At 64.7% G+C, this 16409-nt stretch overlaps 6 protein-coding genes across 6 annotated transcripts; 2 read left to right on the forward strand and 4 right to left on the reverse strand.

Moving 5' to 3' along the window:
• Positions 1 to 2303: 2303 nt before the first annotated feature.
• On the forward strand, positions 2304 to 3663 carry EMIHUDRAFT_249551 (Hypothetical protein; the record flags this gene model as incomplete). The annotated part of the gene is made up of 2 exons (XM_005759769.1): positions 2304 to 2309; positions 2782 to 3663. 2 exons carry the CDS (start codon positions 2304 to 2306, stop codon positions 3661 to 3663), a joined length of 888 nt encoding a protein of 295 aa, XP_005759826.1.
• A 939-nt stretch (positions 3664 to 4602) lies between these two features.
• EMIHUDRAFT_249552 (hypothetical protein) lies at positions 4603 to 5682 on the reverse strand (the record flags this gene model as incomplete). The annotated part of the gene is made up of 3 exons (XM_005759770.1): positions 4603 to 4683; positions 4897 to 5173; positions 5255 to 5682. The coding sequence occupies 3 exons, from the start codon at positions 5680 to 5682 to the stop codon at positions 4603 to 4605; spliced, it is 786 nt and encodes a 261-aa protein (XP_005759827.1).
• Positions 5683 to 7701: 2019 nt separating this feature from the next.
• EMIHUDRAFT_471143 (hypothetical protein) lies at positions 7702 to 8707 on the reverse strand. Its single transcript, XM_005759771.1, has 2 exons — positions 8175 to 8707; positions 7702 to 8089 (listed from the first exon to the last, which is right to left on the reverse strand). The coding sequence occupies exons 1-2, from the start codon at positions 8559 to 8561 to the stop codon at positions 7976 to 7978; spliced, it is 501 nt and encodes a 166-aa protein (XP_005759828.1). The 5' UTR covers positions 8562 to 8707; the 3' UTR covers positions 7702 to 7975.
• Positions 8708 to 10676: 1969 nt separating this feature from the next.
• Positions 10677 to 11579, reverse strand: EMIHUDRAFT_121126 (hypothetical protein; the record flags this gene model as incomplete). The annotated part of the gene is made up of 1 exon (XM_005759772.1): positions 10677 to 11579. One exon carries the CDS (start codon positions 11577 to 11579, stop codon positions 10677 to 10679), a length of 903 nt encoding a protein of 300 aa, XP_005759829.1.
• Positions 11580 to 13019: 1440 nt separating this feature from the next.
• EMIHUDRAFT_121127 (hypothetical protein) lies at positions 13020 to 15089 on the forward strand (the record flags this gene model as incomplete). The annotated part of the gene is made up of 2 exons (XM_005759773.1): positions 13020 to 13420; positions 13925 to 15089. The coding sequence occupies 2 exons, from the start codon at positions 13020 to 13022 to the stop codon at positions 15087 to 15089; spliced, it is 1566 nt and encodes a 521-aa protein (XP_005759830.1).
• Positions 15090 to 15665: 576 nt separating this feature from the next.
• Positions 15666 to 16282, reverse strand: EMIHUDRAFT_249558 (hypothetical protein; the record flags this gene model as incomplete). The annotated part of the gene is made up of 2 exons (XM_005759774.1): positions 15666 to 16177; positions 16264 to 16282. 2 exons carry the CDS (start codon positions 16280 to 16282, stop codon positions 15666 to 15668), a joined length of 531 nt encoding a protein of 176 aa, XP_005759831.1.
• Between the last annotated feature and the right edge of the window lie 127 nt (positions 16283 to 16409).

A 16409-nucleotide genomic window follows, 5' to 3' on the forward strand; every position in this document is an offset into this window, starting at 1 on the left:
CGATAAGCCCTACCCCTCCCGCCGTTTTAGGGCTTGCTGACCCGCTATGACTACGATATAAGCTTGGGGACGGGAGATGTTCGCATCCCCGCTCCCCCCGGCGCCCCGCCCTCGGCTCTGCGCACAGCGCTCTCTCCGTCTGGGTCCAGCGTGCACCTGGCGTCTTGGCTCTCTGCGGGCGTCGGGGGGGCGGTTGTGCCGCCGTGGGTTGACCAGTCCCCACGCCGGCTGTTTCCACATGGGTCATGGCATTGATGGCAACCCCCGACCAACACCTCGCCTCACTCTCTGGCGACTGGGTCACAGGCCAGTGGCAGTGCCCCGGGGCACGACCATCGACCAACTGGATCAGTGTGCGGCAGACAGGACCCACAAGCAGATAGTGGGCACGGCACAGGAGCTGTCACCTGGGGACGCTTTGAGAGGCCCAGTTGAGTGTGCTGGAGGGAGAGGGTGAGCGGGCCCAAACAGGTCCTACACTCTGGTGCTACTGCGCGCTTCCCATCCCTAACCTTGATGTGAGGTCTGTCCCGCTGAAATCGGTGATAGAACAAGCGAGCTTTTGTGCGTAGCGAGCTTATCTTAGAGCACGATATTAGTTCGATTAGCCGGGCGCAATCATCACGTCATATCTCCACGGAAGCATTTGCGCGAACGCCTCCCGCTAGCCGGGGAAGCGTTACTTTTGCGCGAACGCCTCTCGCTAGCCGGGGCGCACTGGCCGCACTCCCAGACCGTTAGGGCCATTCTCCAGCTCAATATTTGGGCACGCTTTTCACACGCACAACGCGTTGGCGAGGGGGTTGGCGGCCAAGAGTGGAGAGGGGGAGGCGCTGAGGGGTGGGAGACGCGCCAGACGTCGAAGCGATCCGAGAATCAATGAACAATGCGAATCAAAGGGTGTGTTGCCCCCGAGCGACGCGGCGTGGGCGAGGCGCCGGCGGTTGTGTATTTTGCGAGCGACAAAACAAGAAAATCTTGGGTGTGAGAGAGAGCCATGGCATGGCGGTTTCGGCCGTGTGCACAGACCAGGCACAGACAGATTAGCATTTAGTACTCGATCTACAGAGCTGCGAGTGTTGGCCCAGACACTGAGGGAGGGTGTAGAGGGTGTAGAGTGTAGAGCGCTTAGCCAAGAGCTGAGAGATGTAGAGCGCTCTGGAGCGCGCTGTAGATCGCTGTAGAGCTCTACACATCCAGCACGGGAGACGGACCGCATGCGCTGTAGAGCGATGTAGAGCGATTTCACAGAGTGAGAATTGTGCGCTCTACATTGCTCTACGCGCAGGCAGTCAGCCCCTCCCGGGAGACGAGAGCGCCAGCCTCCCAGCCATCCCTCCTGTTAGATTATGTCCACGTCTCGCCCTCCCGTGACGAAAACGATCAACGCACCAGGCGCTTGCCTGAAGAACGCGAGTTCGAATCGTAGGAGGCATCTAGAGCAAAATTGGGCCCGCTCAGGTGTGAAAAAAATAGTGGGGTCAACCTGCCGATTTCGAACCGGGGGCCACTCGATTGAAGGGAAGTCTCCGGCCGAAGTCAGCAGAGTAGATGTTGGCCGAACCGGAAGCGTTCGAGCGGCGGCCCATACCCGTAGCACATTCGAAGTGCCAAGAAGGACGTCATCAGTACGAAACCTCAGAAGGCCATGGGCGCCGAGAGAATATTCCCCCGAGAAGACAAAGAAAAAGCCTTCGCACCCCCTCCTTGCGCAGTGTCCCCCGCTATGTGTCGCCGTAATCGGGGCACGCTATCCTGTGCAGTCAAGGCAAGCGGGGGCGAGGCGCAGCCCCTCTGGTCTATACTGGTGTGGTTTTCTGTCCCTAGTCTCGGAGGGGGGCAAAAAGATACGAATATCTCATTTATCCTGTGCAATCAGGGCAAGCGGGGGCGGGGGGCACTCCCCCTGGTCTGATACTGGGGTGTGACTGTCTCCAGTCTCGGAGGGGGGCAAAAAGCTAAGAATATTGAATTTCTTTTGTCCACGTCTCGCAACTCGTGTGGGGCTCTGGCGTTGGGGGTGCCAGACATGGCTCATGGGCGTTGTATCGAGGCGTTGCCCGTTGCGGCGCGGCCTCGTCTCGAGCACGAGGTACGGCGGCCCGGATCCCGAAATATGTGCTTTGGGTTTGGCCTCTTATGGTTATGCGCGTTATTTATATGTGGAGACGGTATGACTCTATAGATGCGCGATCGAGTGACACTGACCCAGTTGCGAGGAGAGGTCCGATCTAAGTTCTAACCGAGATATCCGCGCTGCGGTCACTGGCGTCCCAGCGTCCCACGCCCGCGGTGCCGCGCATATGGTGGTTGGTGCCGCGACTCTTGGGGCCCGCATGCGTGCCCCATCCCATATCACCATGCATCACACACCACACATACACCGCGCACCACCCGCACACACCTCACACGTTCAAACTTCAACCACGGTGCGGCTGGGCTTTGGTCCGTTTACCCCACTCATAAGGCCCTTTTCTGCGCTACAATGTGCGCTCCGCGCCCCTAGCACCGCCCCGTCTCCCCCGCCGTGCCCGCGCCACATGTCACCTCGTACTCCCGCGCGCGGTTTCCCTGGTCCGCCTCCCCCCCGGCCACTCGGCTCTACGCGCCCGGCGGGCTCGGCCTCGCAACTATGCGTGTGCGGTGAGCCGCCCCACCGTCGGGCGCGATCGGCCTTTGCGGCGCACAGGATGGTACTTCCCGATTTATGTGGCGCATACCGCCCCCCCCCCAACCCTCAGCACCCTCATGGCAAGCACTACGCCAATTATTTAGTGACAGAAAAATCGGTATCTCACGGAATCCAACCAAAACCGCCGCAGGTCCGGGCGGGGCCGAAAACGGCTTTTGCTGCCAGACAGCTACAACGTCCAGAAGGTCATCGCGTGGCGGCAGAGAGCTGGGGGGATCGAGCTTCTGACCGCTTGGGAAGACTACGATGTCGATGGTTGGACGTGGGAGCCCCTCGACAACATCCCCCAGCGGTTTGTTCGGGCCTTTCATGCGCAGCGCGAACGTCTCCCGACATCCTTTTTCTACGTCGTGACCAGGATGCGCGACCGGATCGCCTTCAAGGTGATCGAGAGGACCGGCCCGATGTTTGGGCTTGCTGTCCTGGTCGAGGAGGCCTCCCTGCGCGAGTATGCGCTCGCGCTGCTGCAGTACTTCTCTACTCCTCCGAGCGGCACAAAGGCCAAGATCGCGGTCAAGGAGGACCACTGGCAGCGGGCGCACACACTCACCATCTTCTCGCAGGAGCACGCCGCGTGGATCGTGTCGCTGCACGAGTCGCGGCCTACCCACGGCGTCGGCGCGCTCCGCATCAGGGGCGCGCGACGCATGTCCAACATGCTGCTCGTCGCGTGCAATGCTCGCACGCCGATGCGCCTCTCCTTTGTGGAGCCGCGCGCAGGCGGCTCCGACGCGCCTGCCCCCGGCTCCTACAAGTTCACGGTCGAGTTCACCACCGTGGGCATCAACTCGGCGACGGGCGACATCATGCCGTACACCGCGCCGACGGACGAGCTGCGCCTCGAGATGGCAGAGGCGCACGCGCTGGTTGCGTACGCGAAGAAGACGCTCAAGCAGCCGTGGGCGGCGGAGCCTGTCCGGCACAGGCTGCGCGCTAGCGGCTGGTGCGACCAGCCGGTGGCGTTTCAGTAGAATCCGTACATACCGGCACAGTCTAGCACGCGTGTGTGCCCCCACCCACACACGCGCGTGGCCCCGCGCTGGTTCCCGCGCGGCACTTCATGCGGAGCTCCTGGCGTGAGTGCACACTGTCCCGGGCGTCCAGCTGATGTCGTGCCACGCTTATGGTTGGTTTATTAAAGGTAATACTACACACAAACCGTCCCTGGGACTGCACAGGAGCCGGCGATAGGCGCGCGCGTGAGCAGCTGCTCGGAGCTGTGTTGTGTGTGTTCTCGCTCGAGTTCACCAGACAAGCCGAGCGTATCGTGCGAAGATGCTCGCGAAAACGCGCTGGAGCACCCAAAACGCGGAGCGCCCACGGCTGCTGTTCCGCACAGCGCGTTCGACGGCATGTTACGGCTAGAGGCGGGCGGTGGGGTGCAGCTCGCGTGCGGGTCGCTGTCACCGCCCTGCCGAGCCAAGCTGTCTGAGGTCGGCAGCGCGAGTTGGCTGGCGTCGCAGAGCGCCTTGCCGGCCGCGCACATCATATATGCTCGCACTTGGGGCGAAACAACCCGCTCCCAATACACAGTGCCGCGTAGAACTGCTCCGCCGCTTGATGGCCCATCCGGGCGCTGCGCCAGCAGGCAGCGACCTGCGGAAATGAGTGGCCGAGAGAGTCCGGTGCTCACCCGTGGCGTGTGCCTACTCACTCAGGCTTCACTCGGCCCAGATCTGGTATGAAAGGACCCGATTGGGGCTTGGCCGGAGCCGGGACGACTGTCAAACACGCTGCCATATAGCCGTGGTATTTTGGCCCTCTCGTTTCCGCACCGTGACAAGATCAAAAGATATAAGATTCATGGATCTCACACAAGTCACATGAAAAATGTGCGACCGCGAATTCGCCACACCTGTGGGTTAACACGCTCAACAATATCACACCACATGCACATGTACATGTGCCTCTCACGCCAGCCCTAGCTCCTCAAGCTTGCGCTGGTTGCGCGCCTTTGTCGCGTCGCGCTGCTTCTCGTACTCGGAAAGCGGCTCCGGCGGCGGGGCGGCGGCAGACGAGGAAGCGGCGCGGCGCTTGGTCGCTGGCCGCGCCCCCTCCCCGGCCGTTGCTGCCGCCCCGCCTTCGGCCCTCCTCTTTGCCCTCTCCTCGCGGCCCTGCTTGTTCCCAGCCGCCTTCTTGGCCGCCGACTCCTCCTCCTCCTCCTCGCCGCCGCCGCCCTCGCTCTTGCCACCGCCCCTCTTGACGATGCCGCTCAGCTGGTCGCGAGGCACGTATGAGGCGCCGTGCGACTTGACCCGCTTGGCGCCCGAGCGAAAGTCCGCCTCTTGCAGCTCGTACGCCCAGTGCAGCAGAGTCTGCCGCACCACGGGGCTGACGGTCTGGTCGTCGTAGCTCTTCCCGTCGCGGAGGCATTTTGCGATCAGGTTTTGCTTCCACCGCCCCTTGTCGCCGCACACGCCATTCCACCGCGCAATCTGCCGCTCGTCCTCGCCGCCTGCCAGCCGGCGCCCGGCGTAGAAGCTGCGAGGGGCGGTGCCGGCGTCAGGCAGGAGCGGGAACAGACGACTAAGTGTGTCGGGCAGCATCGCCGCCGCCGCTCACCGGAAGTACCACTGCGTCCAGCCGCGCGGGTCGCACTCGTTGATCCAGCCGCTCGACTCCCAGCCGGCCTGGTCGAGGCCCGACTTGACGCCGTGCTTGTTGTGCGAGGAGCTGTACCGCCGGCTCAGGAACAGCTCTTTGGGCACGCCCACGAACCACTCTTGCGGGAACTCGTCGATGGTGACGCCGGGAATGCCGTTCGGGTACTTGTTGCGCGGAAATTTGACGCCCGGCTTGCCGCCCTTTGGGTTGAAGTAGATCCCGCCGTGCATGCCCGCCAGCAGCATCTCGCGCGGCGTCATCGTGGGGCGGAAGTGCGAGGGCGCATCGCGAAAGCACTTGAGCTTGCCGGTCGCCAGGTCTTTGGCGCCAGAGTGGCAAGCGACGTGACGCACGCCGCTCGGCGTCACTGGCAGAGCGGCTGGCATGGCTTGGAGCGGCCGGCTAGCGGGTAGTTCTCGGAAAGTTCAGTGAGTGAGTGTTTCTTCTGGATGGCGCACGAACTTATCCCCCTCGGCACCGAGTGTTTCTTCTGGATGGATGCAGGATGGAAGACTGCGACTACACCCACAACAGTCCTCAGCACTTGCAAAGCGAGCCGCGCGCGCCTGCGCGTCCACGCCCATTTGTTTGAGAGAGAGAGATTCCTTCTCCCATTTGCGCACGCGGGACCTATGTGAAGCGAGGTCATCAAGAATGATCCGTCCTGACCTGATGCATTTTGGCCTTTCCAAAATCAGCCCCTCTGTGGGTTTGCGCTCCATGCTCCGAGGCGCGTACACTCGCTGAAGCCCGCTCGACGAGGTTTGTTTGATTGCGTCTCGAGCTTTGCGTGGGACGCTCTGCGGGGGGACGTGATGATCGCTGTGCTGCAAAGAATTTGATGTTTGCGCATGTTTCTGTGCTCACAACCAGTGTGCAGTGATCACCCACCCACTCCTCTCAAGCACCGCGACTCCTCTCATTTGATGAGGGTTCGATCCGCAGAAGGGGGGCGCAATCTTCTCGCAAAATCTGGCAACGGATCCCAGTGTGAGCACGAGACCTTCTGCTTTGTGCATTTAGACCGTGCGACGATGATTGTGTCATGCACGATGGTGAAAGCAGTGATGGGGCCGCAGAGAGAAGGTATAGTACCACGACTACCAGCTCTCCGATCGGGCCGCCGACAGCGGGCTTGCGCAGCGCGCCGCTCGACGGCAGGCTGCTCCCCACCCTCGGCACCGAGTGTTCCTTCTGGATGGATGCAGGATGGACTGCGACTACCCCCACAACAGTCCTCAGCACTTGCAAAGCGAGCGAGCCGCGCCTGTGCGCGTCCTTACTTAGGCTGTACCAGGTTTTCCTCTTGCACCCCGTCTGTTTTCCTTTCCTTTTTTCTCTACAGCACTCTCTTTTCCTCTCTATTTTCCCGGGAAAACTCCGTGGAAATCGTCAAATTTTGGGCTCTGAGCCGAGTCTGAGGCTGGTTTGGGCCCAAAATCAGCCAAATTTTAGGCCAAATCGTCAAAATGCCGGGAATTTTGCGGAGAACCCGCTGTAGACCTGGAAATTACCCTGCGACCGCCTGGGTATTTTGTCGATTTCCTCAATTTTGCCTCAGATTTTGCCCCAGACCAGCTCTCAGTACTCAGACTCAGGGAAACTCGCGAGTTTCCAGAATGGAAGCACCAAACACCGCCCTCTGTTTTCCCTGGAAATTTCCGGAAACGCAAAGTGCTGGGGACCCTCTGTTTTCCTTTTTGTTTGCCGGAGTAGTTACAGGCCAAGCGCGTCCACGCCCATTTGAGAGAGAGAGATTCCTTCTCTCCTCCCATTTGCGCACGCGGGACCTATGTGAAGCGAGGTCATCAAGAATGATCCGTCCTGACCTGATGCATTTTGGCCTTTCCAAAATCAGCGGCCCCTCTGGGTTTGCGCTCCATCCATGCTCCGAGGCGCGTATACACTCGCTGAAGCCCGCTCGACGAGGTTTGATTGCGTCTCGAGCTTTGCGTGGGACGCTCTGCGGGGGGACGTGATGATCGCCGTGCTGCAAAGAATTTGATGTTTGCGCATGTTTCTGTGCTCACAACCAGTGATCACCCAGACACCCACTCCTCTCAAGCACCGCGACTCCTCTCATTTGATGAGGGTTCGATCCGCAGAAGGGGGCGCAATCTTCTCGCAAAATCTGGCAACGGATCCCAGTGTGAGCACGAGACCTTCTGCTTTGTGCATTTAGACGATGATTTGTGTCATGCACGATGGTGAAAGCAGTGATGGGGGCAGAGAGAAGGTTCAGAGAAGTCCGACAGCGACCGAAAAGAATTTTCGTACCGGCGCACCCAGCTCGCGTGCCGTTTTTATATATGTCGTAGGAGGCCCGTGCCTGCGTCCGTGCCGGCTCTGGCCCGTCTGCCGCCGCGCGCCGGATGCAACACTTATCACTTTGTCCTACTCTATACGAGACGGCCATGTTTTTTTACTTTAACAATGGCACGGGAATGGCGCGACAAGGTGACAGGATTTCCCAGCGCCCCTCGGCCCTCGGGCCTCAGGCCCTCGCCAAGAACCCCGGGCACGGCCCACCTGTCGGCCCCCACCAACTCCACACCAACTCGTATTGTAGCTTTATACCGCGCCACCGCTCCCGCCCACGGGGCCAGTTGACGACCACATAAGAGGTAGATCTCTTCTTTCGTGCCGACTGACTCCGGTACAACCTTTGGCAGAGGCTCCCTAAGCCGGCCGCGCCATGGCCAGCTTCTTTGCGGCGGTGGCGCGCGAGCCCGCGGCGCCGACGCGCTGCGACTTTGCGCTGACCGTCTTCTTGGCGCCGGCGGCCGAGGTGCCCTGCGGGAGGGAGGGGGCGGGGAGGGTCCGGTCTGAGCGAGGCAACCGCGGCGGGGGAGGGGAGGAGAGAGGGCGCCGCGCGCGCCTTGTGCTTCCGGCTGTCGGACTTTGCGAGCCGCGTCTGGTCGCGGCAGCCGTCGCCGCCCTGCCAGTGCCCCCCTCCCGGGCGCGTGAAGGTGTTGCCGCAGGAGGAGCACGGCCTGTCCGAGTACGGCATCTCGCGCGAGCACTTGCCGCAGAGCATGCGCGTCGCCCACACCGCCTGCCCCGCCGCCGCCGCCGGGCAGTCGGAGGCGGCGTGGCAGGTGGCGCACGGGTGGGCGCGGCCGCAGCACGGGAAGCGCAGCCAGCGGTACGAGTGCTTGAAGTGCTTGCACGCGCCCTTGTTAGGCAGCGGCTTGCCCACGCTCAGGCCGAGCGAGGCGAGCTGGCTCGCATTCTTCTTGCGCAGCTTCTTGAGGAGCGACTCCATCTCGTCCTCCTCCTCCTCCTCGCCGCCGCCCCTGCCGCCGCCGCCGCCGCCGCCGCCCGCGGCGCCGGCGTGCCTCACCAGCGTCACGTTGGAGAAATAGAGCGGCTGCGGCGAGTGGCACTCTCTGCAGCCGTCGCGCACCCGCCGGCCGCGCGCCGGGTCGGACACCTCCCGCTCCGCCCCGCAGGCGCACATGAGGAGCAGGCCGAAGCGAGGCACGTCCGCGAGCGTGCAGCCGGCCGTGTCAAGGAAGGCGGCGGCCGAGAGGCCGGCTGCCGAGCCGAGAAAAGCGGGGCGGAGGGTCGCCGCAAGGACGGCGGAGCACTTGTCGCACCACACCTGGCCCGGGCAGGCCGAGCGTCACAACGACAGTGACGAGATGAGGCCAATCCTCCTCCTCCTCTCGATGCACGCCTTGCTCGAGCAAGCCGTCGCCGAGAGGCCGGAGAGGCGAAGCTGCGCTCGCTCGCCGCACCGCACGCAGCCGAGGTCCGCCCACAGGTGCGTCAGCCTGTTCACACCCGGAGGTGTGAAGAGCGTCTCGCCTGGAGCCGCCTGCCCAGAGGCGCGCTGTCCGCCTCGCCACGCACTCGCCTCCGAGCTCGAGGCCGTCGAGCCGCACCTCGGTCCCGCGCACGAGGGGACGACTCTCCAGCACCATCCGCGCCTCCCCAACCTCCGCCCCATCGCCGCCGCCGTCGCCGCCGCCGCCGCCCTCGCCGCCCTCGCCACCGCCGCCGCCGCCGCCCTCCTCCTCGCCCTCCTCCTCGCCCTCCTCCGCATCCCAAGCCGCCAGCGTCGCCGAAGCGGCGGTCGTGTTCGCCTCCTCGGCCAGCGCCAGCGCCGACGCCATCGCGCGCGTCTTCTCGTCAATCTCCGCCGCTGCGCGCCGCGCCGCCTGGTCGTCCTCCGCCCTCGCCGCCGCTTCGCGAGCCTCCTCGAGCGCCCTCTCCGCCTCGGCGGCCCTCGTCCTCGCGACCAGCGCCTCCGCCTCAGCCCGCGACGCCGCCTCCGCCGCCGCGCGCCGCGCCGCGCGCTCCACCGACAGCACCGCGCCGCTCCGCTTCGCCTCCCTCGACTCGACGCGGCTCGCGGCCGCAGCCAGCCTCCGCGCACGCTCGGCCGCGGCGGCTCGCCACGCCCGCCAGCGTAGCATGGCGCGCTCACCGAGCAGCGCGCAGGCCGCGCCCACGACCAGCAGCGTGAGGACTGCACCCGCGACGCCGAGGATCTGCGTCTCGCTCAGCACCCAGCCCGGCGGAGACTCGGCGGTGCACGCCTCCAGTGCGGCGCGGGCCGCGGCACAGTTCTCGCTCTGCGCGGCACCGCCGTCCTCGACACCCGCACACGCGCCCGCAGTGTTTGCAGCCGACTCGCAGCGCCGCTTCGCCAGGCGAGCCGCTCGCCTGGCGCGCTTGAGTGCGTGCGCGGTGCCGATCAGGAGAGCCACAAACGCACCGCCGCCTGCGGCGAGGTAGTAAAAGGTCGGGTCGCTCTTCTTGGCCTTGTCCTTCTTCTGGTCGGCCGAGCCGAGCTTCTTGCCTCCCTTGTCCGCCTTGAGCGTGGACTGTCGACCCATGGAGAGTACCGGCAAGAGACGAGCAGCGGCAGCAGCGGCAGCGGCAGACGGCCAGCACTGGTGCGCACTGGCACTAACTACACCGCTGAGAAAGATAGAGCTCTACGAAGTTCGGGGAAAAGAAATTTCACCGCTTCGCGGACTCAACCAAAATCCTGCTCGTGCACGTGGGGAGGAGCAGGAGGCAGGAGGGGAGTGGTTTTCGTTTTCTTTCTTTCTTACGCTCGTGCCAACCCTCGATCCGTGATCGCTGTGAGACTTCGCGCTCTGCGGAGATGCTCTCACTCTGCCTCTTCCTCTTCCTCTTCGAATGTGGCCCCCCACCGCGCTTCACCGCCCTATGCGCATGTCTTGTCGCCCTAGGGGCTCGGGCCCCGGCCTGCACTGTTGCAGAATGTCCCTTGTAATGTGAGAGAGTGCGTTGTGTTCTTGTTTTGTATCCGCCGTTTCTCTCTTTCTTTCTCATGGGGCACAGGCGTGGACTCTGGACCAAACCCCTGCACCCGTGGGCTGCTGCAAACCGTAAACGAGGGAACTCACCGGTCCGCCGCTGCAGTCCTCGCGAGCTTCGCGTCAAGCCGGAGCGCCTTGACGGTCGCCAGCACGCACGCCTGCGCCACCAGCGGGTGCCACCACGCCGCGGCGCACAGCCCTGCGGGCAGCAGCAGCAGCTCGGCCGCCGCGCTGGTGAGTAGCGCGAGGAGGGCGCCGGCGGCGACGTCGAGCAGGTGGTGGGCACCGTAGTACAGCCGGCCGAAGCAGGCGAGCAGGAGGCACCCGATCGCGGCCGCCGGCAGCCCGGCGCAGCGGAGGGCCGGGTAGGCGAAGCTCATGGCGCCGGCCGCGTCGCCGCTCGGGAAGGACGCGTTGGCGTCGTGCTCGAGGATGGCGCGGATCGCGGGCAGCGCCTTGGGCGGCACGTCGGCCGAGGCGATCGGCCGCCGCCGCCGAGCCAGCCGCTTGGCCATGAGCACCGGCGCGATCGAGGCGTACCACAGAGTCAGGTAGGCGTGCGCGGCGCCGCGGCCGGGGAGACCCAGCACGTGTGCAGCGGCAACCGCGGCCGGAGGCGTCAGCAGGATTGCAGGCACCGAGTAGACGGACCGCGCAGCGCGCGCGGCGGTGGCGGCCGGTGCCGCCGCGTCGTGGGTGAGGAGCAGCCGCAGGTGCAGGCCGAGGACGGCTGCGGTTGCAGCTGCGGCGAGAGCCCACGCGGTCGGGCTGGGAGAGCCGCCGGCCAGCAGTGCGAGCCAGAGGGCGAGCGGTGCGGCGGCCAGCGGGTAGCCAAAGCAGCAGGCTGGCACAGAGAAGACCAGCTCTGGGAAATGGCCGAGGCGCAGCCGGAAGGCGGGACGCGAGAGCCATTTGTCGAGCCGATCGAGGGCGGAGCCGTCGATAGGGAAGCGGCTGAGGCTCGGCTGGGCATAGCCGCGAGGCATCAGGAGCGGGCCGGAGGATGCAACCCCCTGAAGGAGGAGACTAACGGGCACCCTCCACTGCGGCCGAGCGTACGAAGAAGCCGTTTTCCGTTCTGCTTGTGTCCTCCGAAGAAAGAATTCTCGCACCTCTGACAGGAGACTGGCACGAAGTAGCACCACAACTCCGAAGAAAGAAAATAGGAGGCTTGCACGCCAGAAAGAAAGAAAAAAGAAAACAGACAACCCAACCAAGGGAGGGATGGGAGGACAGCACGCCGCCACCACACAGAGGAAGACGCAAGCAAGGCTGAGCTCCTCCCTACATCTCGCAGAATGTCCCTTGTAACGTGAGAGAGTGCGTGGTGTTCTTGTTGTAGGAATTCACTATTGTGATGTTAGAGGTAGCAAACTCTTGGCGCACGCATATCTTGGATGGCCGGCATGGGGCCTGAGGCGTCGCCCATGCTTGCCATGTGCGAGTAGATGGTAGAATGCACTAATAGGCACGTCGCGCAAGGTCGGGATCGCAAGTTATGCCCGCATCAAGCGCCAGTTCAGAGTCGTCCAGAGCCGTGGCACACACGCCGTGGCAGGCCGTGTAGCCACTGAGATGGCCTTATGACGACCCCATTTCGACATCGTCCCCAAGGCCTCTGCTCATGAGCTCCACGCGGGAATGACTTGGCTCAACCAACTGATCACAAATTCCCACGATATCTCACAAAGCGCCAAAATTCTCCCTCGTGACAGCATAATTCGACGACTCTGATGTTGCAGAGAGAATTTGTGATCAGTTGGTTGAGCCAATCATTCCCGCATGGACGCATAAGGCCATCTGAGCAACCGCGCCGTCCGCCGTCCAGCACAATCGCGCCAGGGTGGCGAGCGCCGCACACAGCACTGCTCGTGCCGGTCAAGAGAGACGCGCCGGTCACAAGCACATCTAGCGCGTCCTTTGATGCTGTCTGTCGGTCCCGGGTAGCCTCGGGCGCCAAGGGCGAGCTCAGGCGCGACAGAGAGCGCGGAACGTCGACTGGCGCGAAACTTTCGCGGCAAGAGATTGCTACCACCTTAAGAGGGAGATGTGCGCGAGCTGCGGGACCGCGCCGGGACGACGCTAGGGACGACGGGCGGGTGATTGCGACGCGCCGCCCTAGGCGCCGCCACTTATGGCGACTTTTGGGACGCGCGATCGACAGGCCGAGAAGGGGCGAGGCCGTTACGGCCATGATCGTGGCTGACGACGCCGGCGACAACCACTGGCGGACCGCCGCGAGGACCGGGAGGCGGCGGCGGAGTGGGAGAGGAAGGCGAAGGTGGCGAAGCTCAACTCGCAGACGGTGAACGCGATGGAGGTGGTGCGGGCGCAGCAGGCCGCGAAGGAGCAGGGAGCCTTCGACGAGGCGGCCATCAGGGCAAACTAACGAGGTCGCGGGAGCGCCAGTGAAGGCCTCCTCCGCCATGGTCGCGAGCATCTTCAATTCTCGACGCGGGGGCAAAGATGGGCAGATGGTGCAGCGGCGCGAGCAGCGGAAGACCCAGACCGGCGCGGGCACTGCCGCGCAGGTTGTGGATGGCCTGGAGAAGGTGGCGGCGTCGGCAGTCCAGATGAACCAGAAGGACGGCGCCGACGCACTCACGGTGACGGACGCGCACGCGGGGCTGGTGAATGACGTGGCGCTGAAGCAGGGCATGATGGCCATCTCGGCGAAGGCCGTGCCGAACTGCCACCAATTCGTGTCGTGGCTGGCCACATTTGCCACGTTTGTGCAGTGCTTCTATCCGTCGTGCGGCTGGCGGCACAATTTGCCGTTGGATGGGAGCGGAGGGAAGCCGATATTGCCATCCCGCCGAAGCTGGTGGTGCTCTACCTGGCGATGGTTGCCAACGGCCTGGTTGGTGCCGATGGGAGGGTTTGTGTGCGACTTCGAGGACGGGTCGGCGTCGTTTGCTGCACGAGGGGGGCGGGTGCCGCACTCCAAGAGCAGGCCGCTGGGCGGGAAGGACAACTTCACAATGAAGACGATCTCTCTGTGAAATGACGATCGGCCGTCGATCCCGAAGGGTCGTCGGTTGAGCTAGGGAGCCTGGCGATGGACGCCACCGCGACCCCTCGTGGCATCTCTCTCGCCGTCGGCGAGCCGGGGGCTCGCAGACGGCCGACTTTCTATATAACCAGTAGGACAGCCGTGAGTGTGAATCGGATAAGGAGTTTGCGTCCGTCCACCGTCTTCGTGGACGTCTGTCCTCGTGACACCCACACCCCACACGGCCTGTTTTGCTTCTGTCGTACCGGTATCAGCCTCTCGTTAGAGCATCCGGGACGATCTTGCCATATCCATACCGCACGTGCCGGCTGCGCTCAGGGCTGCAGCAGCGCCGCTCAGGGCCACGCCGTCGCCAGGAGAGGCGGGCGGCCCGACAGGCAGCGCTTCCGGCATGGTTCTGGCAGAGGTTTCGCCGTCCGGGGACGGCGGGGTGGCCGTGGGGACGGACGCGGACGCGGAGAAGATCGAGAAGTTGCTGCGATCGGAGCGGGGCGGGACGCGTCTGACAGCTGTCGGCATTGTCGACGAGAAGATTGGTGACGTCGCTTTTGAGCTGGCAGAAGACATCCCGTTCGCGGCGCTGGAGCAGCGCCTCCTCCACCCTGATGGGTGGGAGGCGCTGGCGGGGACGCTGCTCGGGGAGCCCAGCGCGCGGGCTGGCTACCTCATCAAGAGGGACCTCCTCAAGACCTGGTGGCAGGATGCGACACCTGAGCAGCCTCCCACCAAGGCGGGCGCACCGACGCGCTCGGCGGGCGCCTCAGTAGTGGCGAGCTCGCAGCCGGCCACGAAACCGGCGGCGATTCTGAGTGCCAAGTACGCCACCGAGCTCGAGGGGCAGGGACTCGACGAGCCGGGTGCGCTCGCCCTTAGCATTACCCTAGAAATCGGAGGGGTAGTGTCGGCAGAGGAGGCGTTGGCACTGGACGGGGCAAAGTACGGCACGTCGCCTGGCCTGGTCAGCAAGGTACGGAAGATGCGGGAGGATGGAGCAAGCCTTTGCCAGGCCCTCAAAGGCGGACGCCGCGCAGTGCTCGAGCACTGCCGCCGTCTGGAGCAGGACTACATTGAACGGGGCATGCAGACAGAGGCCTCGCTGATGCTCAGCCTGCGGTCTGGACTCATGGAGTTCAATGACGAGAAGATCCTCCTCACCTACTTCCAGCGGTACCTCCGCAAGTACTCCGGGCGCGGCCTGCCGAGCCTGCCCGTCGACAAGGAGCTCCGCGACGACGTCTTCCGCGAGCAGGAGAAGTCTACGGAGTCGCTCAAGAAGGAGATCGAGGACATCGGGAAGCGGCTCGCCAAGGCGGAGGCGGTGGCGGCAGAGGCCAAGGCCAAGGCGGCGGCGGCCGAGGAGGCGGCGAAGCGGACGGGCAAGTCCAACGTCAAGACCTGCTACTGGTGCGGCGAGGAGGGGCACGTCAAGCCTGATTGCCCCGTCTTCAAAGCCGATTTGCCGAAGGTCAAGAAGGGCAACTGATGCCCTCGGGGCCTAGCCCCGCCGACCTGCCTCGCTCGCACCGCGTGACCCTCACGCACCGCGGGCGGGGCTCGGGACGGTGAGGCGCCCCACCGCGCCGTGGCTGCCCGGGCTTATGAAGAGAGAGCCGACGCCCGTAACAGGGTGGCTCCTTCTCTGATCCCCGCCCGGGCAGCCCGGCGTTTTTCTGTGTTTCCACCTCACAGAGGTGGTGGCGCCTCTCCTCCCCCACACCAGGGCGAGGCAGGCGTCTCCTCCCCTGGTTGTGGTCGTGTGTTTGGTGCGTCGTCTGTGGTAGTCGTTCGTCCCAGTGACAGAGTTTTGGAGTCAGCGCTGAGTCCGGTTGTCTCAACTCGTACTGTGGACGATGGTCCGGCCCCGGCGGAAGCCGAGGGCGAGGAGGAGAATCGGCGGGCGAATATCGACTGGGCGGGCTGCCCAGCCATCGCCGACTCGGCCCCGCCGAAACGGCCAGCCCTCTCTCAGCTCGTTTTGGGATGCAGTCAGCTCCACGCACCTCGAGGCGTCGCGAGCCGGCCACCGGCCGCGCCGCCCCCCAGCGGTGTGGCGGGCATCTCAGCCACGAGTGGCGAGCGGGCAGACGAGGAGGCAATCGGCGACGGCGGGAGCCGCCGCCTTCAAGAGCAGAGCGCGTGGGCCGGGATCGGCCTCGCCGCCGACGAGAGAGCCGTGGCAGCTGCTGGGCTCATTTTGTCGCAGTGGCGGCGCTCGGCGACGCTCCGGACGGAGCGTGTTGGTGCGCTCCGGACGGAGCGTGGGGGAGCCGGACGGCTCCTGGATCGGGCAGCCGGACGGCTGCCAGGTGACTGCGCGCTGGCCGGGATCGGCCTCGCCGCCGACGAGAGAGCCGTGGCTGCCGCTGGGCTCATCCGTTCCCGGTGGCAGCGCTGGGTGTTGCTCCGGACGGAGCGAGCTGAGGCGCTCCGGACGGGGCGTGGGGGAGCCGGACGGCTCCCAAATCGGGCAGCCGGACGGCTGCCAGGTGACTGCGCGCTGGCCGGGATCGGCCTCGCCGCCGACGAGAGAGCCGTAGCAGCCGCTGGGCTCATCCGTTCCCGGTGGCAGCGCTGGATGACGCTCCGAACGGAGCGAGCTGAGGCGCTCCGGACGGGGCGGGGGGGAGCCGGACGGCTCCCAGATCGGGCAGCCGGACGGCCGCCAGGCGACTCCATGAGTGCGGAAGCGTGGGCCAGAGGCGGCGCGAGCTTCGCCGACGTCGACCGACCAGAGCTGGACAGCGTGGTGCGCGCTCGCGCCGCCGGGCTCCTGCAACGATGACATTTCTCCGAAGCGTCGCCG

Source organism: Emiliania huxleyi, assembly GCF_000372725.1.
Source record: "Emiliania huxleyi CCMP1516 unplaced genomic scaffold EMIHUscaffold_794, whole genome shotgun sequence".
Lineage (NCBI taxonomy): Eukaryota > Haptophyta > Isochrysidales > Noelaerhabdaceae > Emiliania > Emiliania huxleyi.

Excerpts from the sequence above, each read along its gene's own strand:
- EMIHUDRAFT_471143 (XM_005759771.1), bottom strand. The coding sequence starts at position 8,561 with ATGGAGTCGCTCCTCAAGAAGCTGCGCAAGAAGAATGCGAGCCAGCTC. Across the intron at positions 8,090-8,174 it reads CCGACAGCCGGAAGCACAAG|GGCACCTCGGCCGCCGGCGC; the intron begins GCGCGCGCGGCG and ends TCCCTCCCGCAG.